Here is a 27,249-nt window from a genome sequence, read left to right as displayed (position 1 = left end):
ACTAAGGAATAGTTATTATACTTTATACATTCCTAAGTATTTTGCTTTACCGAAATGAACGTATTTGCTCGAGGCATAAGAAAAAAAACACATTATTCAGCATCATACTTTCTTTATCTTGTAGATCATAGATTATATAATAAAGTACAATTATGATACAAAAGATGTCACATGTTTAATAATAAAATAGTATAATATAATAATAATAACAAAAACTACATCTCACTGATTACATAAATGGATACATATTCATATTTTGAACTTAGCAGACAGGTCTGCACACACACTGATTTCTAATCTCATTATGTACAGTCATATAATGTAAAGTTAGGTGCGAATCTAGGGCAGGGCGATCGGAGAGATCGCCTCTCCCGGAATAGGATACTATTTATATTTTTTAAAAAATAAAAAATAAAAAATAGAGCTCATCCCAGAGTTGGAACTCTAGATTTTCCAACTTCGTATTATAAATGTAAAGTAAACCCTATAATAGGTAGCCCTTATTTTTTCTTTATTTATTTTTCTTTTTCTTTTTTTCTTTTTTCTTTTACGTTTCAGAAGTCAAATGAAGCAATATATCGCAAGAAATTACTTGCTTGACATGTTTGCTCAGAAAATGTCCATCTTCGAAACAGTCTGTCAGAAGGGCTCGGCAAAAAGAACCCGGACAGAAAGGTCTCAGTCAAAAGGGCCCGAGTACAAAATGGACCGGGTCAAAAGGGCTTGATGCTAAAACGAACCCGGTCAAAATGGCCTGATGCCAAAAGGCCCGGTTGAAAAGGGTTCAAGACCGAAAGACCCAGGATCAAAAAGGCCCGAGTCAAAGAGTCCTGGTCAAAAATGACAAAGGCAAACCAAAAATGACCTCGCAAATAGCTCGAACACAAAAGACTCTAAGAAACTCCGGGTTGGGAATCACTGTTCTAAAGGGTCTAGGGGTTCTGCAACTCTTTAGTATATCTCTACGGAAGACTGTCTCAAAAACAAATATCTTTAACGATAATCTTTATACGTAGGCCTACTATCACTAATATGTCTAAGTTTAAGTAACGAAAGTGCAAATTTTGTACTAGGTAGTTAGTGTACAAAGTATTCATACACTTAGAAAAAGTATATCTGTTCATTCTTTCATGTATATTTTCATGAAAAAAAAAAGGAAATTAATAACCTTCCAACTAGCCATACGATATTTTTCCTAATATAGATGACAAATTGCAAAGGTAAACAACAACATAGAGAGATGGCTCGGAAGATTTAGTTTCATGATTGGAACTCACCGTAGTACTATCTTCACGTTCATCTATGCCAGCGTTTCCCAACCTTTTTCAACTTGCGGCACACTACGTGTGTAACTTGAATTCTCGCGGCACACTCATATATATTATTATTATTTGCAAATATAAAATACAATGGTATTTTTTTTTCTGTGATTACTGATCTCCTGCTCACAGATATAAAAGCTCGATCACTGGCTTTCCCCCATGCTAATTCATTATGCTTACTTTTTATTCTAATTTTAAAATACAAAACAATTGCAATGAACTATAGGACTCAGATTTTTAAAAATACGCTTTCTTTTTCGAAAACTGTATCCAATCTTTCACTCAGAACGAAGATCACTAAATAACGAACGAACAAACGTCTTGTACTTTGCTGTTTTAACCCAAATCGGTGCATATTATTGCAATCACACAGCTTGCGATGGGTCGAAGTCAAAACACAACTGTTGAACATATATTGTTCTGTCATTCACATGCGAATGAGTGTTCTACGAACATTCACTTGACGCGTATCGTACAAGTGCTTCCATTTCTCGGTGTTAGTATGACTCTCAATTGAAGCGTAACATAGCAGCTAACCGTGGAAATGTGTACGAGCTGAAATACTGTCTGCTACAAAGTAATAGATGTGAAATAATATATTACAATTACAATAATTTTTTCCATGGTAGAAATTCATAGTAATGTGAAATACAAAAATATACATTTTTTTCCTATGTTTTGCAATTTGGTTGCTATAGAATTAATAATTTTGTTTCGATTTCCTCGCGGCACACCAGCGGTCCATTCGTGGCACATCAGTGTGTCGCGGCATGCCGGTTGGGAAACGCTGATCTATGCATTTAAGAAAGATCAGCATATGAATCAGATCCATCTTGAGAAAGAAGTTGCCGGAAACTCTGTACGGATTGGACATAAGAAATACAGGTTAACGGCGAACAGAGTGTATAGTATTGTGCAAGAATATGGACTGTGCCTTTGGAAAACTATCTTCCTGGTTTGCCACACAATTTTGAGTTCCAGTCTTTTAAAATGTAAGCACTGTGACAACAGGGACAATTTAGTAGCAATCCTTGTTACAGACTCTCACCCTGAGATATACTGTTATACCCGAAACTTGAAGTGTCTCAGCATATAGTCAAGTTTTTCATATTTGCTTTTTTGTTTTTATTACTTCATTTGTAAAGTCAAATTTGAAGAAAAAGCGTTTTCTCTAAATTATTTACATTTCTAGGACACGTTAAGTTCCTTTTTTCTTTTTGTGTGTCTGTATGTGTGTGTGTAGAATTTGTAAGTGTATCAATAAGTTTTGAGCTAACTGTATATAAGACTAGCAGCGCTTCGCACATCTACAGAGAAAACTATTAATTCTACACTAATATCGGTCGTCTTCGGTTATTTTTTAAAAGAACCCCTTTCCCATGCCATGGGGTAGGGATGAACTTGAACATCATCAGAAGTGTTGCCGTTTAACTCAATGATCTCGAAAACTATCAATTCGACACTAATATCGTTTTTTTTTTTCGATTATTTTTAAAATGTCACCCCTCCTACTTCTATCTCAAAGGTGGGGACTTAACTTGAACCTTAAGGGCATCGAAAGTGTTACCGTTGACCTCATCCAGCTCGAAAATTATGAACTCGGCACGTATCCAGAGAGAGGTCACTGGGGGCTCGGGTCCCCTCGGAAACTCAAGCATGCTTTTAACAAACTTGTTTTTACCCTTTGGAGATTCTTTCGTTTCAAATTACTTTGAGTTAGTGCCCAAATCTTGGGTAATGTGTTGACGCTTCTTTCAAATCGAAGACTATACTGTGATGATATTGATCCCTGGCATAATTTAAAGTACTAATAATAATAATAATAATAATAATAATAATAATAATAATAATAATAATAATAATAATAATAATAATAATAATAATAATAATAATAATAATAATAATGATTGAAATTTCGTTTCCGTTCTGTTTATAACTTTAATGTAATAGAACTATACACTCATCGTTTTCTTGCTACCAGTACTTTTGTTATGTGTTACAGCAGACAGTTTTCCTTAGTTACATATCTTTCAAAAATATTTATTTGATTTTGTTCGTATCACAATGTAGTTTGTTCAAAGTAAACCGGTTCTTAAAATGAAAGGTAAGAAAAATTTAAGAAGAGTAAAACACTTACATTATTACTTGTGTATTATTATTATTATTATTATTATTATTATTATTATTATTATTATTATTATTATTATTATTATTATTATTATTTTGAAAACAAATTGATATTTTAAAATATTAGAATTACTTTCTTACGAGGCTTCACGTTGGGCCCTTTCCGAAAAGAAAACCTGGATACGTGCTTGATTCGAAACTAAAATCCGTCGTCCGGGATTATTTTTAAAATGCCGGAACGACTTTGTCCTGGTCCCCAACAACCTTTAAATCGTCGGTCAATATACAAAATTAGCTTAAATCGTTTGTGAACGATTTGTTTTAATTTGTTTTATAGTATCAAAGACTCTTCTTTAAACGTTTTAGGATGTGAAAAGAGAAATAATTGTGTTGGGGCAGGAATGACGCCATCCTGGCTGCTCACATGCTTTGAATCATTGGTTAATGTAAGAAAGTGCTGTAAATTGTTTGTGATCAATTTTTTCATTGTACCAGTGTTTATTCGTTAATGACTTGAATCAACTGCTTGTACACGCGCAAACACTATAAAGTAACACCGACATCTTAGTAGAAGCTTGCAATGAAATGTGTTTAAAAAAAACTTTGGTAAACTATTTGAATGGGCCATTCTAGTAACATTTTCACTTCGGCCCGTGGCGATTATTCATCATGTTCTATTTAACATAATTACAAACATCCATGCCACCGCTGGGATATTGAACGCGGGACATTCGAGTATCAGTGTTACTGCACTAGCGCGATGAGATAGGTTTACAGGTAAACAGAAATAAAACAAAATACATAATAACAAGCCGAAACACATGAGTACGTAAGCTAAGATGACTATTCGTCCATGGATATGGGACACAGTCTCTAAAATAACACTTCATTGTTTGTGTCTTTAATTAAAATAATGTAAAATTGCAATATTAATAATAATGGTTGAACCAATAACAACATTTTACCAACAAAACCCAGTTCCAGGGAGGAAGACACATACCTAACAACTACCGGCCGCCAAATCTAAAAGAAAAGTTTCCCATAAATCTTTATTGCACTACTCGCGTGTCTCCCGGCAAAATGAGCCTATTTAGAGATTATTTTCTCTCATGAGTTACATACTATGGGCAGAAGAAAATTGAATCAATTCAGGTGAAGTTAGCAGTTCAAACAAACTTCATCACCATTATATGATTATTTTTTTTAAACCACAGGTTAGATGAAGGCCTCTCCTATTCCTTTCCGCATATCTCGGTTAGAGCTTTCCTCATCCATGCAACTCAGAAAAATAACTGATTTCATCCAGTCAGTCCTCAATTCATATTCGGATGTCTGGTCGTTCTTTTCTTTGGGAATCCAGTGTAAAAGTCCGATTAATGTCCACCTTCCATCTGTTTGTCTAGCTATGTGAACGGTTAATCTCAACAATATCTTCTTCGCAGACTTGATTACATCTTCTACCTTCATTTGGAGCAAATCCATTCACTAGTATTCATCTGTGTCCTAGTTAGTTCTTTCTGTGTTCATGTCCCTGTCGTATCTGGATTACGCCGTGTAGGCGGGTTGTGGTCTTCTGGTCGATTGTCCCAGTTGGGACGAAAATAAAACAATACAAAGAAACAGCTTGGTCTAGTGGCTAGCACGCTTGCCTTCGGTGGGCATTGTACCGGGTTCGATTCCCGATGGAGGTACTGTCGAACAAAAAAGTGGTTCGGATTCCACTATAATCAGCAGGTCCACGTCTCCTTTAGCGGGCATGGCATACGCGTGGGAAGCTAAACTCAATCAAACCAAACCAAATCATTGTATGTATAATGTATTTTCTCATGAGGCAGTTCACATACTTGATTTTTTTTTATGTTCAATCTATAATGTTTATTATTGTAATACTAACGTTGTCGGTAATAAACTTTATTTCATAACTACTATTGAAAAGTAGGGTCGTACAAGCATGTGCAAAAATACGTAAAAGCAAATAAACTGCCTCTAAAAATTAACTCGCGCTATTAATTTGTGTAGTTTCTCACTAAGTTTACTTTGTGTAATTGTCCGCAAATAGGGGTAATTCCGATCAAAACTGTTTATTGTTTGCTTTTTTTTGGGGGGGGGGGGAGGGTATTTTTCTGGTAACCGATATCGTTGAATAATCTCGCCCATTGCTTCAGAAAGTTAATGCTATGGTCTACTCTTTATATTAAACAAATTTCAATTTACCAAATTAATGTACACTGACGGAAATGGAAATCCCAACACCAAGAAGGAGTTATGATAGGTGGATGAAACTTGCATAGAATAATCATGTATATGTGTTATTACATTTATTCCAGTTTGAAGTAGTTGGGGGCGCGGTGGCTCAGTGGTAGAGCGTTCACCTCCGGTGCTTGTGGTCCCTGGTTCGATCCCAGCTCGCGCCGTGTGGACCTTGTGGTGGACAAACACCGTGCTCGTGGGTTTTCTCGGGGTTCTCCCGTTTCCTCCCACTTTCTTCATTCCACCATTTCATTCATCTCTCATCATCACCGTCTCCTTTAGCCTAACCGGCGTAACCGTGGGACGTAAAACTTAAAGATTTCATTTCATTTTTTTCAAGTTTGAAGTACAAAACTTACAGCATGCAGTTGCACCGAAAGACGTAAGAGGACGATATTTGTCGTTAGTATTCAGTGTAGTCACCACCTTGTTGAATGCATTTGTCCACACGAGCAGGAAATCGATCATAGAGGTGTGGGATGTCATCCTGTGGGATTGCGTTCCACACCTGCTCCACCTGCAAGGTCAGATCGGCAATGGTCGTTGCTGGTTGAAGATGGGTCTGGAGGCGTCGTCCGATTTCTTTGTTTCTTTATGTTTGTATATTTAGGTAGCTTAATATTTAAGCATAGTATTGAAGACACTAAGAAGAGAAGTATACTCCCCACACATGTTCTATTGAATATAAATCTGGAGATCTTGCCGGCCAAGGTAACACATTAACATCTTGGAGAGCACGTAGAGTTGCAGCTGAGGTATGGGGACAAGTGTTGTCTTGTTAAAATAGCACACCTTCCACGTCGTTCATGAACGAGAGAACAACGGGTTCGATCACCATTGTAATATAGACGTGCGCTCTTATGGTGTTAGGAATAATCACTAACGGGGGCCTGTGATCATACGAAATCCCTCCCCATACCATAATGCCCGGAGTCGGACCGGTATGATGACGACTACTACAGTTTGACAACAAACGTTCATCAGGCCGTCTCCTGACTAGTGTTGTAAAATTTCCAGAAATTTTGAACCCGTTGGTAAAAAACAGTTTTTTTTCGGTTTCTTTCCGAAAAAATTGGGAAAATAACAAAAATCTTTGTATTAGGTTAATTTTACTAGTAATGGAACCGTTTTTTTTTTTTTTTTTTTTTTTTTTTTGTCAAATGTGCGAAAGTATAAGTTGAGAAACTTCAATATTGTGAATATTTAAAAAAGTAAGTAATCGAAAATAAAACTGTCGTAATTATTCTTGAAAATTAATAGTCTGCACTCATTTCCTTTATATGCTTTTTAGTCGTTTATTCGTGGTTGTGCTGTTTAGTAGTTTATTGCTGGACTGTAAGACCTGCATACATACTACCATCATGAAGCGATTCTGTTGCAACAAATAGGGTTCTTGAATGAAACTAAGTTCCTAATGTGCTCTTGATCTGGTGAAATGTAATTAATTTTAACCAAAATGCTTCTTAAAAGACACAGCAGTAGGCAAATTTCACTAATACCCATGTGCTAATACATACAATTATTATTACTTAATATTTCAATATACAATTTTATATAAACTTTATGCACAAAATTTTCCTGTTTTCTAATGTGACAAATTATATAAAAATGAAAGTGACTATATTTGTAACTTAACTTTTGAACCACAAGACCGATCTCGATAAAATTTTCAACATAGATGGGGTTCGGGCCTAAGATGGTTTTTATCATTTCACTTTGAAGGTGCAACTTGGAGGAAGGAAGGGGGATATATATTGAAAATGACCGATATTATTGTCGAATCCATAGTTTTCGAGGTTGCTGAGATAAACAGTAACACTTTCGATGCCGTTTAAATCCAAATTCATCCCCGCAAATTGGGGAAAGGGAGATATATATATATATATATATAAAAAAGTGATGGAAAATGATAAACATTAGTTAGTGTCGAATCCATAGTTTTTGGGGTCGCTGAGATGAACATTGACGCTACTGATGCCGTTTAAATCTAAATTCAGCCATTATCAGTACTCCTGAAGGGGAAGGGTGACATGTAATTAAAAATGACTAATAGTAATATCGAATTCATAGTTTTTGGAGTCCCAGTTCATTGGTGATAGTTTTGGTACCCTTTATGTCCAAAATGAAATGTATTGTCCCCGTGCGAAGAACGCTTATTTTACCAGTATTTACAGACGTGTTCAAATTATTAGATACACACTCGAAAAATTGAAAATTGATGTAGGAGTCCTAATTTCAGAGTTCTAGAACATTTAATTTAATGGTTAAACAACCAATATGGGATCTTTCATTTGTTTACTGTACAGTTGAAGTGGTGATATCATCGTTGAACAGCAGATGTTATTAGTGAGGGGGAAGGGAGAATTCTGAAAGTGGCGTTTCAGTTGTAGATAGTTTTCGTGGTTCCTATCAACAAGTTACAGTCTGAAGTGTTGTGGTTGCTGTCGTAAGAAGTTAGCAACATTCAAAGCGTTCAACAGTTCGAATGGGCCCATTTAAATTGATCGTGACGTGTTCCGTGTATCAATCTTTTATTCTGTGTAGTCCAGTAATTGCAGCTTAATGGGAAAAGCAAAAGATCTTTCTCCGCGTAAAATGGAAGTTACCAAAATACTTCTGGTGCAAATAATATATACACGGCAATATATTGCTAGAAGAGTTGGGATAGAACAAAAATATGTGAGTAGAATTTCTGTTGAAATGAACAAGAGCCAAAATAGGGTTGGGAAGTGTGGGCGAAAACCAAAGCTATCGCTAAGAGGTATCAGAAAACTAAAAAGATTGGCGCTGGGCAACAGAAGTGCAACTTCTAATAGACCTAAGCATACAAATGGCTGAGAATGGCGCAGACATTTTGCCTGAAAGTGTTCAAACGATTCTTTGTGCCGAGGGAATAAAAGCGCACGGTCAAGAAAGAAAACAAAAATTAGAGTCTACTCCAATCATGGCAAAGGAGCGCCTCGAATGGGCACGAGGCCAAGAGTTGATTGAGTTGGCTTGATTTTGATTTAACTTATATTGGACTGCAGACGATTGGAGAATAGTGTGTTTCAGTGATGAATCATGTATCTTTGTGTCTGATAAATGTTCACGTTCACAATATGTGCGACGTTGACCTGGGAAGAATTCAAGTTAGAATGTCTTTAATAAACCGTGAAGCATCCTACTTCAGTCATGGTCTGGGGCGTGATCTCTGTCTTCGGGCCTGGAAGACTGTGTATAGTAAAGGGGACAATGAAGCACGACCAATACCTACAAGTTCTTCAAGAAGAACTGCTTTCCCAGACTGCACTCTGGTTTGATGACGTACAATTCATCTTTATGCATGGTGGAGCCCCATGCCACCGGGCCAAGGCTGTGGCAAAATTCTTCGAGGACAACGAAATTAGTGCTCTTCCGTGGCCAGGCACCAGTCCTGATATGAACCCGATTGAAAACTTTTGGAGCTTCATGAAAGAAAAGCTAGAGAAGAAGCACATTAGAACCAAACTTCAACTGATCAAGGAGATCAAAAATTTGTGCTATCTGACTTGAAGGCAAAATGTGCTAAACTCGTACATAGAATGCCACAAAGGATAAAAGACTTAATAAAGAATAAGTCTTTATAAGAAATATTAATCTTTGTGTGAGAGATAATTTTCTTGTAAGTATCCCATTTTATTTTTTGTTCCCAATTTGGATATACACACTTTATAGTTATTATATTTGAATGTTACGTACGCATGTTTTATTGATATTGAAAAGCATATGCCACACGCACTAGACATTAGGACAGAGTTATAAAGTAGAAATTTGCACTAAGTTCGAACGTATTTTCTCACGTAATATTGTAAGAACAGTAAAATATTCAGAAACTGAATGTTGAGTCTGATAATTTGAAAATAGTCTCATATGTTAAATTCTTTAATATATTTCTCGCTGATCAAATTTACACTTGTGCGGTGTATATGTATGTGTAAATAAAATCATCTCTCTTTCTGAGTTGTTCAAAAAATATACAAATAATAAAGAGGTTTTTTTTTTTTTTAACCAGAAATCAGAAAACTGTAAGGTAAAATTAAAACATGTTGCTTTAAGTATTTTTCCTGCTAGCGAAATACATTGTATATACGCTGCAGACACGTTACAGCAAATAAGATTAACATCAGGCAAAGAAATAGTTTTTTAAATTATATTTTCTGGTTTTTGCCGATATTTCCGAAATATTTCTAATGGGTTCAAGATTTCCGGAAATTTTATCAGCACAAGTAAGATACATATCTCCATAAAATAGGTATACTTGATTTTAACACACCGGTATTAACTAAAATGATTTTGACCCCGTTATTATAACATTTCCCTGCCATAAAGCTTAAACTTCATAAGATTGCTTAAGATAATTTAAATGCGTCTATATCAGTCTATATTAATTAAGCAAACTTAGGATTATATTAGTATGTATCGACACATTAGCATAAAAGACAGTAACTTTATTTTCTTATGTTATGGGTCCAAGTAAATGGCAACGTTGCATTTTAAATTTAACATTCGGAGTATAAAGAATGTACAGTCCAAACGTCTCGTCCGATTAAAAAAAAAATCCTTCACTTTAGATTGAAAACATCATATTTGGAGACGGTTTTCCCTCTTCCATTTTGTTGTAACTCTGATAATAACAGAGTTACCCTATGTCAGGTGACTTTTGAGACACCGTATATATATCGCCGTGTGTGTGTGTGTGTGTGTGTGTGTGTGTGTTTGTGTGTGCATGTATGTATGTATATATTAATGTAAAATTTGGCACTCTTATTGAAAAATGTCTGATTCTTTTTTTTTTTTTTTTTTTTTTTTTTTGAATTTCCAAAGGAAATAAGAGAAAATTGCTGTTTAGCCCCCTTTTGGGGGTGTAAACACAGAAGTTCATTTTCCTTATGGGAGATTCAATGTTAAATTTTGGAAGCAGTTTTCTCCAATACTTATTCGTAAAGATTTTGGGGCAAATGAGTTGTATTTGCTACAAAATGCAAAAACACTCATTTACAAAGCTAATAAAGCCGTCTCAAACATTAATTTGGGAAGGCCACCCTTTTGGGGAGCAAGGGGCGTAAAAAGGTGGTGGGTAATATGTTAGCAAAATATCAAAATTTATTTTCGGAATTCCAGTAAGCGTCAGATTAATCACGAATGTCACAGTATTAATGCTCCAGTACTCCTTACATATAAGAATGACTTATAATGGAGCTACAGCCTTCTTTCAAAAATAAATAAAAAAAAAAATCACCATAAATATTCTTAGTAGGGACTACGAAAAGAAGGTATATTTTGTTAATTAATGTGAAATTTAGCGTGGTTGTAGCAAAAAGTTATGAGTTTTTACATCTGGAATGTTATTTTGGTAACCACCGCCTTAGGGGGGCACAGGGGACGAAGCTACAAATAATGAATCTTTATAAAAAATCCAAATTTTGTTGCGGAAATGCCAGTGAGCACTCACAAATGTCACAGAATTGATATTCCAATGCTCCTTGCATGGTCAATGACTTATATGGGGCTAGAGCCCGCTTCCATAAAATGAAAATGAAATCACCATAAAAATCCTTATTACTGACATAAAAGAAGAAGGTTTTTTTTTGTTTTTTTGTTGTTAATTAATGTGAAATTTGGCGTCATTGTAGCAAACAATATACATTTATGAAATCTCGAATGTTATTTTTATAACGCACCGCCTTATTGGGGCACAGGGGGAGAAGCATTTTTTGGTGGATATTTATAAAAATTTCAAATTTTATTTTGGAAATTCCAGAGAGCATTAGATTAATCACAAATGATATAAAATTAATATTACGATGCTCCTTGCATGTGCCAATGTCTGATATAGGGCTACAGCCACCCTTCCAAAAATCATATAATTTATGATAAATATCCTTAGCAGGGACGTACGGCAAGAAGGAAAATAAATATGCTTTACAATTAATGTGCAATTTGTTATTATTGTAGAAGAATGTTTTGATTTTTAAAAAATCTCGAATCTAGTGTAAATGAATATCGTCTTTCAGTGTACCAGATTGAGGATATAGCTTCGTTCTTTTGGCATCACTGGAATATAATCAAAGACTTTTGTGTTAAAAAAAAAAAAAGGACTCTTCTTATAGCATAAAATTACACATACAAGTCACCAGCATATTTCTGCACACTTAAGCAAACCAGGTCGAAATAGAACACAAAATGACAATGGAAAATGCCGCACGTACCACGAACGAAAACAATCTTAATCAGAAGTAATATTTTAAAAATTAAGATTCTAATAGATGACCTTTAAGCTTCAATATTGTTTTCTTTAGTCAGAAAAAGTTATATCATTTCCCTACTTCTTACACAACTTTATGATCCCACTTTCCACGCAGTAGCTTACTCGTATAGAGCACATGTAAGCACGTCAGAAAATCGTATACTATGGACACATGATTGTAGTAAAAACACATGTCTCGCGAGGAATAAGGATCAGGTTGAGTAAGGCTATACTATAAACCCAAGAAAACATATTATTCTTTTTCGAAAACAACACTTTTCTTGGCTCAGTCGTCATAAACTAAATTGCTTAAAGATTTCATTAATCTAAGTGTAAGACAGATAAAATGAACTTACTTTTATTCAGCCCCCTGTGCTCTCCTAAGGCGATGCGTTACCAAAATAACATTCCAGATGTGAAAACTCATAACTTTTTGCTACAACCACGCTAAATTTCACATTAATTAACAAAATATACCTTCTTTTCGTAGTCCCTACTAAGGATATTTATGGTGATTTTTTTTTTATTTATTTTTGAAAGAAGGCTGTAGCTCCATTATAAGTCATTCTTATATGTAAGGAGTACTGGAGCATTAATACTGTGACATTCGTGATTAATCTGACGCTTACTGGAATTCCGAAAATAAATTTTGATACTTTGCTAACATATTACCCACCACCTTTTTACGCCCCTTGCTCCCCAAAAGGGTGGCCTTCCCAAATTAATGTTTGAGACGGCTTTATTAGCTTTGTAAATGATTGTTTTTGCATTTTGTAGCAAATACAACTCATTTGCCCCAAAATCTTTACGAATAAGTATTGGAGAAAACTGCTTCCAAAATTTAACATTGAATCTCCCATAAGGAAAATGAACTTCTGTGTTTACACCCCAAAAGGCGAGCTAAACAGCAATTTTCTTTTATTTCCTTTGACAATTTGAAAAATTCAGATATTTTTCAATAAGAGTGCCAAATTTTACAGTGGCGGATCCAGGATATGATTAAGGGAGGGGCTAAACCATATTTTGACATTTTATCCAGTGTAAAGCATGATTGAAGCCCATTTTATCCAGTGTATATCTGAGGGTCAAGGGGGGTTGTAGCCCCTATAGCCCCCTTGGATCCGCCCTTATATATATATATATATATATATATATATATATATATATATATATATATATATATATATATATATAGCTGCGGTTCCAGGATATGTTCAAGGGAGGGGCTAAACCATAATTTGCCGCTTTATCCAGTGTAAAGAAAGTAGGATTGAAGCCCATTTTATCGAGTGTATATCTGAGCGTCAAAGGGTCTATGGCCCCTATACTCCCCCCTTTGGATCCGCGATATATATATATATATATATATATATATATATATATATATATATATATATATATATATATATATATATATATATATATATATATATAATGCTGAAATTTTATAATAAGTTGTGTGAAATATTGAAGGGAAATTTTCTAGATACGCTGCAATACCAGTAGATAACCTAGCAGTGTTGTTAACGCAGCGTAAAGTTGTATTTTCTCAAATTGCACTGCGTAAGGTATTACATATTTCTAATTTAGATATTAAAATACAACCACAATACCGCATACATTATTCAGTGTAACAAAGGACAATACAGTATCACTAGCATCAACATTTTGGAGATCTCTAATAACTCAAATGGCATGGACGGTGCAATGCGCATCAATATTGTATCTTAGCGTCAAATACTATTATTATGGTGTAATGTATTTGGAATGAATGAAGGAACAAAGTTACAAAAAATGGAAAATTTAATTTTATCTAGACTTTACTTCGAAAACATGCTGGCATATCATGTCTTATCATGTAGATGCTTCCAAAAAACTTAAATGATCATAATGCCATTTCAAACACTTATTCTTCAAACCGTTTAAAATGACGTATTTGTGTTAAATTTTTATAATGATTGTTGCTTTGCTTTGCTTCTATAACATTACAACAATAGTTTTTGGTGGTTTTAATTACAAGTCGCAGTTACATTATTTTAAGCAGTGTTGCCCACAGAAATAAATTGCTAAATATTATTCTAAATATAGTGCAAATAGCGTAGCTAAGCTGCAAAATATTTTAAAATTACTCTTTATTTGTTTTATAGTGCAATCGTGTATTCTATAGTGCTTTCAAAAGAAGACGGTTTTCATAGTCTTTGGACTACTCATAAAGTTAATGTCAAAGTTTTCGTTCCAGCAATACATGTAAATGCAAATTGTAACTGAAATTAAATATAAGTCATAAATTTTCAGTAATACTAGTTGTTCCCACTAAGCCTTAGGCCTATGTACACTTTAGATTAAAGTCGTGCTTAATTAAAAGTTCTAATTGCACCCTAATTACATTTTACTTGCTTTAGTTTGACCAGCGGCCACCTGAAAATCGATCCATACCCAAGGTGACCAGAACTTTTACTTTCAAAAACGGGACGCATACGAATCGGCGACGAGGGGGGAAGGTGACTTCCACATTGCATTTTGGGACTCAGCAATGTTTTCAATTTACAAAATACACAAGTAAGAATGATAACACAGCATTTCTAACTTAAGTACTACCCAACAATACTTTTAACTACTTGAACACTCAGAATTCTCACTCAATCCCCACTTGAACCACAGAACACTCAATTTTCATTTGAATATTCAGAAGTTTCAGGCACGGCTGAACCTTCCCAATGAGTGTTGGTACGGAAGAGTGCAGAATTTGCATTGACCATTTGTATTTTGAATAGTAATTACGAGACACCTGGGTCATGTTTGCTTAAAAACGGGACATTTAGGCGTCCCGTTTGAGAATCAGAAAAAAACGGGATAACGGTTGAAAATAAGGGACTGTCCCGGCTAAAACGGGACGTCTGGTCGCCTTGCCCATACCATATAACTGTATGCAATTCTTCAAGGGCTTACGGTTAGTAATACACATTGTGTTCATTTTTGGTTTGTTTTGTTTTAGTTTAACGTCCCCACGATTATGCCAGGGCAACTAAAGGAGACGTGCAGCTACTGATTATATTGTAATCCGAACCACTTTGGTCGTTCAACTTTACCCCCACTACGAATCGATCTCGGTACCACACGAACCGAAGTCAAGCATACTAGCTGCTAGACGAAATGGTGGTACTCACATTGTGTTGATTAAATAATTCAGTCAGTGTTTGCCAGATCCGAAGATCAAAAAGTAGCGTGTCTCTGCTTTGAAAGTAACGGACTTGAACTATTTGTAGCCCAGATATATAGAAATAAATTATTTGGCAACTAATGACTGGTACTAATGAAACAATTTTAACATGAGCTGGAAAATGTGCTGGACGTATTGCAAGAAGATATTATGATCGATGGACGAAAACAATTCTAGACTGGATCCCAAGAGATAAAAACAGCCTAGGAAACGTCCAAGAACCACTGGGAAGTAACCTGGAAAAGAATTGCTCAAGATACATAGTTGTGGAGTAAACCTGGAAAGACCTTCATCCAGTAGTGGATTGAGAATGGTTGATTATGATGATGGTGATTATTTATTATATCTGGACCTCAGAGGTAAACTGAACTAAGTCATAATTTCGTAATTTTACAGAAGAAGCGAAAGACTGGTTCCTTAACTAGGACCTATAGTACTGTTTTTCAAACTATAGTAAGTAGTTACGAAGTAGTAGGATGCTTTTAGACTTATATTATTACATTATTATCCTTTATTCAATTCTCAGAGTAGAAATTTTGTAGGCCTGGCTGGTTTTTTCTAGACCCTTATGGGTGAGGGCCAGGGGACACTGCCCCAGTTGCTCTTGCCTAGTTACGGCACTGGATATATGCTTATGTAATGCAAAACGACCTTATGGACTTAAGAAATATTGTACTTAAAGTGAGACGCGAACTATGCGACTTTGAATCTAACTTGTTTGGTGATCCAACCCAAGAACACACATAGCAAAGATGAGTGCCGTAGCTCCTACCACAGGTTCGGAAAGTTCGTGTTATAAAGTATCAATTAAACATTGAGATGTGAAACGGTATTAAAGCATTTGATTAATTTGAAACAAAATATATAATAATTTACCTTATTTGTGCAGATAATGAACGTTATATTGTCATTCTGTCAATACTGGTATACTACAATATTCTATTTTTAAAATGACAGTCAAAGCAGAATGCATTTGATAATAAATGAGATATTGTAAAATTTCAATTTCGGTATGGTTAAATACATTCATGCTGCTATATGTTGCGTTATCCCTTAGGAGGAATTGAACAATTCTGATTCAAACGAAGTAAATAAACTACTGTATACTACTGGAGTTAATTTAATAGAATTTAATTGTATAGGGAGTTCTGAAGCTATATGAGACTAAGTCTATTGCTGAAAGTAAATATGGCTTACTATTAGGGTTTTATCCCAGGAATGATATACCCGCTGACGATTGAACCTGGAATACACGCATGGAAACCATTAGCGCTAGCAAATCAGGTATGAAGATGTACACCATACCATAATTCTGATAAAAATGAAGACAAAAATAAGAAGCGGAAACGACAGACTGTGCGATAATAATACGTTCACAATTTTAATTTCACACTATTTATTTCGAGACTTTCGAGACGAGACCGAGACTTGGTCCTCGGGACCGAGACCAAGACAAGCATCTGTTGACCGAGACGGCGATTTTTGATTCGAGACGAGACCGAGACCACTATTTATCAACCAATACGAGACCGAGACTGTATGAAGTCTCGTCTCGTCTCGTCTCGATACCATCCCTGTGTTGACCAAAAGGAGATCGAGATCGAGACTGTGATTTTTGACTCGAGACGAGATGGAGACCGAGACCGCTATTTATCAACCGAGACGAGACCGAGACTGTATAAAGTCTCGTCTCGATGCCATCCCTAACATTTAAACATTTCAAGCACATAAATAAATACATGATTTTTGGTAATGTAAGCAAATAAACATCCGGGACTCTAGTCATAAGAAAAGAGACTATCAAAGAGGAAATGGGTTTACAAGTAAAACAATAAGAGATTGACACTTGATCAATTTAATTTATTTTATGGTGAGTTGTGAAATAATTCGGATAGTCTATTTTAGCTATTGCTGGATATCTGTTACTTATGTTGATAATTTTTATTTCATTTTTCTTCAGTTATCAATTTATTCAGTTCACAATTACTATATTCCTTCACCAATTTCATTCCATGGTTTCATTTTCATTTCTCTGTTGCTTTAATCAATGCTACTTATTTTTCGCAAACACTAATCTTTTTAGTGCCAAGTTTGATACGTTTCCGTAGCTAGCGTTTGAATGAACTGAAGTCTGACCCCAGGCTACGTATGTATTTTCCTCTTCTTGTCCCCTAAGGTATATTAATGGATTTCCCCTTCCAAAAATTCCGAGAAATAACACATATGAATTATCGGGATATAATTTTTCTGATATGGTTTAACTAAAACTAATTAACCATTCAAATTATCTTTAATCGCTTTCATTACACTTGCGTCAAACAATCCATAACAAAAACAAAAATGATGATGGATGGAAGCATTCAAACAAGATACAGACACACATACTTACATACAGATAGAGAAAGAGAGAGAATGAGAGTCAGAGGAACTCTGCTACATGAGGCAAACAGTTTACTCTCGGAAGTACAACTAGATAGAGTCTTTCTTCGTGTTCAGTTCTATTATGTCATGGCAGAAAAGGCAAAATAGGTCAGCAATGAAAACAACTGTCAACTATGTTCAAACAAGCTATTAAGTCTGTCAAAGTGTGGTGGTCCACAAGAATACGTGAAACTTTCGAATTTTCAGTCATATATTATGCTATATTCGAAGAACCTTGGAACACTAGTCGTGTGTCAAATTGACCCATGGATCAATAATCTCGTTTACATTGATTCACAAAGTTACTGGGACTACCAGATTTATTTATTTAATTTTCGTAATTTTATTAGAAACCAACTCTCTTCTTCTTGAAATGAAAGCAGAGATAGCTAACATTAATCTTTGGTAGTTAATATCTTTAGTTATAATTAATCTGTTCGACAAGCGTTTAAAATACCTTTAAGGAAGATCGAAGATTTTTCTACAAAAATGTTCAACACAAGTGTGTTTTAAATTTTTAAAGTGCAACCCTAATCTGACCTAAATATACAATGTTCAGAAAAAATGAATATTCGGTTTCGGTGTACCACTTCCAATTAATACCAGAATTTGGAAGTATCACAATTCTATAGAGATTACCCGATTCACTTTAAAAGCGATGTACGGGTGCTCTCAGATAGAGGTGCCTGTGTGTTTTCTTACATTCTCCTCCATTTAACCTTCAATATTTCTTTTTTAGTTATTCTGAAATACACAGACGATATATACGTATATAAATATGCAATCTTCCGATTTTACATAAGCATCCTATTGTTGAATTTTTGATGTCATTATGTTAACGCTATTATTATGTTACTATCAAATACATTCACTTTCAGTACTACTGTATATTCAACAGCATAAAGACAGTCTATTTTTAAAAAGCTTGTACCTGAAAAATTTATGACTAATGAGAATCAAAAGATTCATTCAAGCGTCTAATTCCTACCTTCTAAAAGCTCTTAAAAATCCATCCCACTCCGCCACCCCTTTCCCCTTCCCCGCGCGCCAGTCACTGCAGCCGCTAATCTTAGTCATCAAAATACAACTGAAACTAGTTTCCCTCTCCCCACTGAACATTCCGCTTTTGATTGGTTAAGATAAATCCGTAATGTTGGCTGCGCTTCAAAAAATATTATCTACTCAATGTTTCCATGTCTTGAATGAGAAGTTCACAGTCAAACAACAACGCACTAGTGGTCACGTGATATGGGTGAATTATCTGATTCGTCAGTATCGTAGGTCGAAAACACGTAAGGTTGGCAACTTCAAAACGTTACTTAGAAACCACTTGGAAAAACAATGTAGATATGCAAATACCTTCGAAAATTGTTAGTTCTCCTTTTTCATACTTTGTCAAAGTAATTAGAAGAAATGCTTAGCCCATATATAAATGTATGCATAAAGTTCATACACACAAAAAGAAATTAACATGTAATATAGCTATTTTGGTTACAAAGAACCCTTGATAATTGCCGAAAATGTAGTTTTTTAAATATAAAACATACAATTTTAGAGCAGGGGAAAATTCAATTATTGTGAAGGTTTCCCACACTAAGAGCTATGAAACCCTGGAATTTCACAGGAAAATTCTAAATACTTTAGACACAACAACGGTTTAAAATATAAAATACATTTTTCTGTTTTGGGAAAAAGAAGTCCAGATAGAACATAATGAAACACCTCCACTTTTTGTCTTCAGAATAACCAACTTTTTTGTCTGTGGGTTGATAACGTAGTAGATAGGACTCATTATAATTATAACAATATAAAATGAACTTATTTAAGTATAAAAAGACAAAACAATAATATATATGCAATTCAAAGTAAAAAAAGATGCATCTTCTATTTGGCCAAAAAATTACTATATACATTGAATATATTATTTGGAGTTGTGAAACGCATTAAACTGATGTAGGTAACCATTGTAGTAACTTTAGAGACCAAGAAAAATGTCATATAAATGCGAATAGTTATTGCCTACAGCACGTTACACAGAGACCTCTTGGTGCTATAGATAGATAGATAGATAGATATAGATAAAGATATAGATATAGATATAGATATAGATATAGATATAGATATAGATATAGATATAGATATAGATATAGATATAGATATAGATATATAAATTGTCAGAAATGATAAAAAGAATGCGACCCTTTATTTGTATTTTAATACCATCAATAAATTTGTATTGGTAAAAGCTATCGTCAGATATTTGTTTTAGATTATAATAGATGTGGAAAACTTAGTATAAATATTTATTTGTATTACTGTTTGCACTTCAATACTGCCAGTATGTGCATGCTTTGACAGTTATAGACATGTTCTTGTGGATTTGCGTAAGTTGTGACAAGGTGAAACAAGATATGTTGCAGTTGGCAAGCCAGAATGTGCCGAATCGCTGCAGAATGCCATTGTGCGTTCCTATGCATATAGTTTGCTGGTAATTATTCTTTGTGTTACTACTAGGAATTTTGCAGGGTATCATGGAGTGCTCTGTACGTTACTATGTCAGTGAAACCTGTAAAAATAATTCTTACGGACACTCAGTTGTCAGGACAGCAGCAGATGTAAGTGAAACAGAACCATTTCTTTTGAAAAAAAGAGCAAAGGACAGATATATACTATTTGCACTTATTATTACAAAAGGTTTATAAATAAATGCCACTATCTGTTTGGAATCTCATGTTACGACCCCTAATAAAGTAGAACTTGAAAACAGTGACTGTGGAAATGTGTAAAGAACCGCATCAAGTGTGACAGGCTAACATGGCCATAGATGCCGAAAGCCCAGAAATCTAAATCCTAATTCCTAAGATGCCAAGGCCTAGAGATGAATGGGCTGGTTATGGCGTATGTTGATGTAAATCTGATGGGGGAGAAATGCAGATTTTTTTTTATTAAACGCTTGAAGGAACATGGCCTTAGAAGTAAATGCAGAGAAAATTAAGTACTTGGAAATTCTCCAGATCGTAATATAGCAAGTTATGGACTGAAAGTATTTGGAAATAAAATACTGAGACGAAGGAAGATAACCGTTTCAATCTTAAGAAAATCTATTAATATGTATAGACGCTTTTTAGTAATATCAATTTATATTTAAAGTTTGATTAAGTACAGTCAGCATGGTTTTCTCGCCTTTTTATTTTTCTTTAACTTTCGAAATGATATTAATTTATCGTCAATATATTTGCCAATAGTACTGTTCGCTGTTAGGAGTTACAATTTGATACAGACATGTTTTAAATTTAAAAAAAATAGTACAGCATAAAACAGAAATACCCTAAAAGGAGATATAATTTTATAAAGTCCCACGATTATGAAAGTAGATATAATGAGAATTTTGGTAGGTATACACACGATCGGTTTCAAAACTAAACATATACCTAGCCCGGTAATACACTCGTTCGGTCGTAAATTTAAAGAGAGCATGTGCTGGATAATATTAATATTAGATGGGTGTACTTCCCATTAGATATCTCTATAAGAGCTCTCTAGATGCACTGTGTTGAGTCTACGCACCTTTCGCGTGAAATTCGCAGCTTGATTTCCGGTAGGAGCCTACGTGATTCGGATCCCATAAGCTGTAGGTCCTGTTTCATATAATATTGGTGCTAAAAGGAACGCTAAACAGCAATACAAGGAATCATCCATGCCCAGGATGCTCTGTGTACTCATAGTGAACAACACTGCGAGAGTTGCGAAATCTTGAACACTTGTTTCACCAAGTTTGAACTTCCCTCTCCACTTGTACACCTGTGTTCGACCATATTGCATTGTCATCCGACGATGAATTTCAATTGGTTTCAACCTTTTAGCTAACAAAAATCTAATGACTCTCCGCAACTCCACATTGGTGCAAAATTGCAGAGGTGCCGCCATCTTGTTTCGCTGATTCCCAGCATTCCGTTCGCAAGACAGGTGTGAGTGGCCCATCTGATAATAGTTCAAGAACGCCACCAAATGTTAACAAAGAAACTCAAACGTTGTCGAAGTTTTGTATTTTTTATACAACTTTCTCGATTATTTAGTGAATGGGCAATGGAGAGAACAATTAGTCTCTAAAATATTAGTGTGTCCTGAAAATATTAAAAATTTTAGGTGCAAATTTTCGTATAATATCGTTTTTCGTATTTTATTTAAGAAATATAAACCAGTAATATAGCAGGTAAAATTCTAGTTTCAAGCTTGATTTTGGTGTTCTTTGTCCTTATGCAACACCGAACGTACGTAGAGAATACGTAACTACACTTGAAGAACAAAACAAAGAGCCAAGAACCTCATTCTGATAAAAATGTATATATGCATACATGAAATACAGTAAGATAATGTACAAGAAATATATTATAACCTATAATATCCTTGTATATAAAGTGGAAAGAAATCCGTCTCCTTTAGCCTAACCGGCATAACTGTGGGACGTAAAACTCAAAGATTTCATTTCATTTTTCAAAGTGGAAAGAAAGAAGCGCTGGGTTGTACTTTTCCTAAGAGTGAAAATAAAAAAAAATCATTCAGATATTGATTGTTTCTTCCATATGTCGGTATGACTTGGTACTTTCGGTTTTTGGTATGGTTCGATATTTTCAGTATTTTAGTATAGTTTCTCATTTTTCATATTTAGGTATGATTTGGTGTTTTCAGTAATTCAGTTTTTCGGTGTATCGATATTCAGTATGAGTAATACCTAAAGTTCGGTATTCAAAACTATCATTACCTGTTTTGGTATTTCGGTAATTTTTAAAGTCCTATTAATTAATTCTGATTTTTAGCAACCTTCTTAGTTTCAAAAGTAACAGACGGCACTGTTGAAAATAGTAACATAGGTAAAGTACTTAAATTACAGCATGTTGTCTCACGAAAAGTACGCAACTGGCTCTAGTAGGTAAGGTTATACATACTAAGTTATATTCATTTTAATTATATTTATGTATTCATTATAGAATTAAAGTACGAACTAGTTGACATCTCAGAATTCGAGGAGTTTCTTGCAAATCTAAGAAACATGACTTTTAACGCTTCACACGAGGAATCCACAACATTTAAAGATGGACAAACACACAATGAAACTACAGCAAGTCCTTTACGACCATCAGGTAATAACTACTTAAGTTTAGTTCTATAAATTGGATTAGTAATACCCCATCACAATCAGTACTTATTTTGATTTCTGGTGTTAAACTTCCAACCAAGACACTCTTCTTCCATTCATTCAGTTTAACGCGTTGGCTTCTGAAAGATGATGTTTTCTTACTAATTCCAAGCAAAGAGGTTCAATTAGGAAAATTTGAATAACTATACTATAAAAATAATTCTTTTTCGCTGTGACTAGAAGGTAACTGGAACGGTACACATGAAATTTCATTATAAATATGTACATGAACAATTTTCTTTTCGCTTCGGAAATCCTTGAACTTGATGAAGCTGTATTTTTTTTTCTATGTAATTTCAAGACATCGACATTTCAACTCCATTGTCCCACAATACCGATTTCTACCCCGCAGGACACGCTTTTACTTTTTCTGATAATTTACCCTTGTTTTATATAACCCAAAAGTTTTCCTTCTATTGCTCTTCTTCAACAACACACGTATTGTTCCTTCCAAGTCTAAGGTCAACTTTAAGAGATTTGTTGTCTTCTCACTTAAATTTGTAAAAAGAATCAACTCTCCCTAGACGCCAAAGACAACTTTCTAAATATCACAAATAAATCCTTTCTCATCTCCTACCACCAATTTTCGAAAGCGTCTGCAGTAGCGTCTCTTCCTCTCAATCCAGATATATACAATTTTCCTTTAAAATCCGCCAAATTCTGTAAGTCAATCAAAATTACGAAAACAGTAATGTATTAAAGGAACAGTCGATCAACTTCATAGAACTTGGTTAGAAAACCAGAAAAAAGGAGATAAAATTCTTTCGCTGAACTTTGGAGTGGAGAATAAGGAGAACAAGTTTGATAAGGGACAGTGTGTGTGATGAAGTGATTGCCACAACATCGTATGTATAATCCGAGTCAGACGGCTCGACAAGCTGATCAAATTGTGCAGTTATATCATCATCATGTACAGCAAAGAAAAGTTAGTCTCATCAAATAAATATCTCAAATCATATAAATTGACACATAAAGTTGATTGATAACCCAAATGAAGTGAAGTGATTCGGTTCATAATGGTATAAACCGCAGAAACAATAAAGGAAGATGATCTGAGACTGGGAAGTGTCAATGACTGAATTGAGTGACAATTCGAACTTAGTTGTAAATTATGCATTCTGTATCCTATAGCCAAGTAGATTTATAACTTTTATTTTTTATATATATAATAATAACATTGCATGTAGACTGTAACCTTCAATCTTAATCGGTAATTACTATGTTTAACAATGAAATTTATTTTTAGTAACTAGTTATAATTTACTAAAATATTTTCTGTATAATAAGTAGTTAACCCTTATAATTCGTAGCATATAACACTATTTCTCACTTGCTAGTAGAAAAGTGCTCTCCTGCCCATAACACTTCGCATAACGATACCGAGAGAAAACACATTCAGCAAAATAATTTTTTGTGTTTAAAGATTTCTATGTACTTTCAACATTGTCAATATGTGTTTTAGTCCCTGTTTAAAGCTATGCAAATTTTACGACGTTGTTATTTTTATTAAATGTTGATTTATCAAAGATTCTATATAATTATCTTAAGAAGTGAATTCATGAAAATGTCCACAACGTTATAACCAATTCGTACTCCGTAAAATGTTTCCAATTTATTATCGTGTATCATCTTCTACATCTTAACAATAATATTTCTATTAAATTATTAATCATCATACAGGACATATCTAACCTACTATGGGAAGCACAATCACAAAAATAACGTCTTCAGGAGACACTATGCAGTCCCAAGCGTCTGTACTTACGTGTATCGGAGAAAGACATAAAGAATAAAGTAAAACTATTCTAGATTCAACAGCATGGTATAACGAAATGTGGTCAAGCCAAGATATAGAAATCAAACCAGTAGGTTACAATGCTGCCATGATACTGCTAACATAGTGCTTTATGCTAAATTCTGCTGTTGCGAGTCTGGTATATAATGTTCAGCTGTTTATAGTAAAATATACTACCCTCGTGACAATGTACATCTCTTCATTATGAGAGGTATTCATTAATGCTGTCTTCACTGTCTCAAACATTGCAAAAAAACATTGAGGAAATCAAAGTCTACACGCAAATTTTCTCTTCATAACTGCATACCACTTAGAAAATATTACTTAGTAATCTAATGTAAAATAAAGATGAAAGAAAATATCTACTTACTTATAATATTTTAAAAACATTATACTTTGGGTAATTAATATACATATCAATAACAAAAGCTAATCAGTAAAAAAATAGATAAATATCTAATTTTTTGGCCTCTAACCCATCAACAAATTGACACGCATCTTTTACTATAGACATCATTCTTTTCTTTAAACAATTGAACCAAATACATAGGGTGTACTGTTTATCTAAAGAATGTAAAATGGAAGATAGTATCTATAACAGTTTCAAGGTAGGAGTACCATCGGACTCTTAGTGAGTATCCATAGTCAGAGATCCTTCGTATCTCTCTCTGTCTACAACGAAAGTTGACTCTGAATATTTTCTGAACTTAGTATTTATGTTCAAAAATATTATTTTCTTAATTTTTCTAAATATACTAATTTGGTAAAAGTTTAATTGCCTCTTGTCTGTGCTTAACGTCTATCAGTGATTCACCACCGTGTGTCTAAATTGCAAATATTATATACGTAAAATTTATCGAATGAATGTTATATTTATTTATTTAAAAAAGGTTTATTTTTCAACTGCAAGGTTACAAATTATATGTAATATTTTTAATTTTCTTAGGAATTTCTATATGACTTGGTTGTAGCTGAAAACATTGACCATTATATTTATTTCTTATGTCTTTGAGATTCTATTTATCACACAAAAATTAATAATGCACTGAACGTACAGATTTACAATGATTTTTTTTTCACTTTGTTTTGGGTTACATTACATTGCTCTTTCTTGTCTACAAATTAGTTGTCAATGGCTTTCAGCACACGTCTTACATATAATTTTTTAGATTATTTTCTCATTTGTCCCGAAATGATAATTAATAGAAACCAAAATTCACCAAACATTAGCCCATACGCTTTACTTAGGTAATGATTAGGTGTATACGGTTTGGTATTAGTTATATTATGGAGCTTGTTGCGGAATATGAATAGAAAATCAATAACGTGTCGGAAATCTTGAGGAAGGGCGTGAAGAATATAGAATAAAAATAAATGCTACAAAGTAAAAACCGATGGTGATTGGAACGAAGAGGGTGGTGTCAAATATAAAAATAGGAGGGGAACAGGTAGAAAATAGAACAGGTGACTAGTTCTCGATACCTGGGTAGTATTAGGATTAGTGACGATATGAAGTGTGAACGTGAAATAAAAGCAAGAATAAGAATAGCGAAAGAAGCCTTTAGGAGGGAAAAAATACTATTTTGTGGGACTTTGAATAAAGAATTAAAAAGGCTTATAAAGCGCTTCGTGTACATTATTGTACTGTATGGAGCAGAAACATGAGCATTATCCAAAATGATGAAAAAACGACTGGAAACTTTGGAAATGTGAGTGTGGAGAAGAATGGAGAGAATCAGCTGGGTCGAGCGGAAAACGAATGAATGGGTGTTAGAAATTGTGCCGGAGACAAAAACAATTTTCGATATTATTGTGAAGAGAACCTGGTTGGGACATTGAGTAACAAGAAACTTATCATGAGGTACATGTTAGAGGGTATATTGGCAGAATAGAGAAGGAGAAACGAAGGAAACTACAATTAATGGACGATAATAAAACAGAAAATTCTTATGTGAATACTAAGAGGTTAGCAGTAGACCGTGGAGCATGGAAGCTTCACAGTTGCTGGAAATAACCTACTAATAATAGCAGAATACCTATAATGGCAGATGATGAAGCACTCAACACTGTACGGGCTGTATGCACCATGTGTGACACAACTACACGTATATTAACTATAATTAATTATAATTAATTATAGGCCTATACGTTATTTACGCAGACACTATACGGAACACAAGAGAATTATCGTTAGCAGAAGTGTAGTAAGTCCCCATTCACGACTACTACTATTATCAGCATGTGAAACCGCGAACGCAGCCAAGTCCGGCCGCGCTGGGAGCTAGCTTAAGACGAGTGACTACATAGACCGAAATTGTGGTTTTCAAGACATCACTGCTAAGTAACTAAGAATGTAAGCAACGCCTAATTGCACAGTTATTAGTACTGATATGTTGTACATAAACACTAAATCTTACGTGTAGGGGATCATCCAGTATTGAAGTAATTAATATACCCCTTCAAACTTCGTCTTTCGTGATTTTTAGGTGAATTACCTTCACTGACTGACATAAATGTTTGATATGTTCCCGATTATCTAGAAATACGAAATTTCACACATTGGTATGGGTAACATGTACATATTCAGAAAAATTCCAACTTACGGATACTACTGCTGGAGATATCAAACAGAGCCATCACCTCACAGAT

The 27,249-nt window shown here is 34.4% G+C and overlaps 1 protein-coding gene across 2 annotated transcripts in view; it reads left to right on the top strand.

Annotated features, from left to right (window-relative positions):
* The window catches only part of LOC145683957 (uncharacterized), a 263,383-nt gene that overhangs the window by 60,828 nt on the left and 175,306 nt on the right, over positions 1-27,249 (top strand). For both annotated transcript variants that reach the window (XM_081755673.1, XM_081755674.1), the window contains exon 7: positions 22,597-22,749. In XM_081755673.1, the coding sequence (XP_081611799.1) occupies positions 22,597-22,749 (153 nt within the window). The remainder of the gene's footprint in view (positions 1-22,596; positions 22,750-27,249) is intronic.

The sequence above is a fragment of the Thermobia domestica genome, chromosome 4 (assembly GCF_964235325.1).
Source record: "Thermobia domestica chromosome 4, izTheDome1.hap1.1, whole genome shotgun sequence".
NCBI lineage: Eukaryota > Metazoa > Arthropoda > Insecta > Zygentoma > Lepismatidae > Thermobia > Thermobia domestica.
The sequence above is the reverse complement of the archived record's forward strand: the minus strand, read 5'-3'. Positions and strand labels throughout refer to the sequence as shown.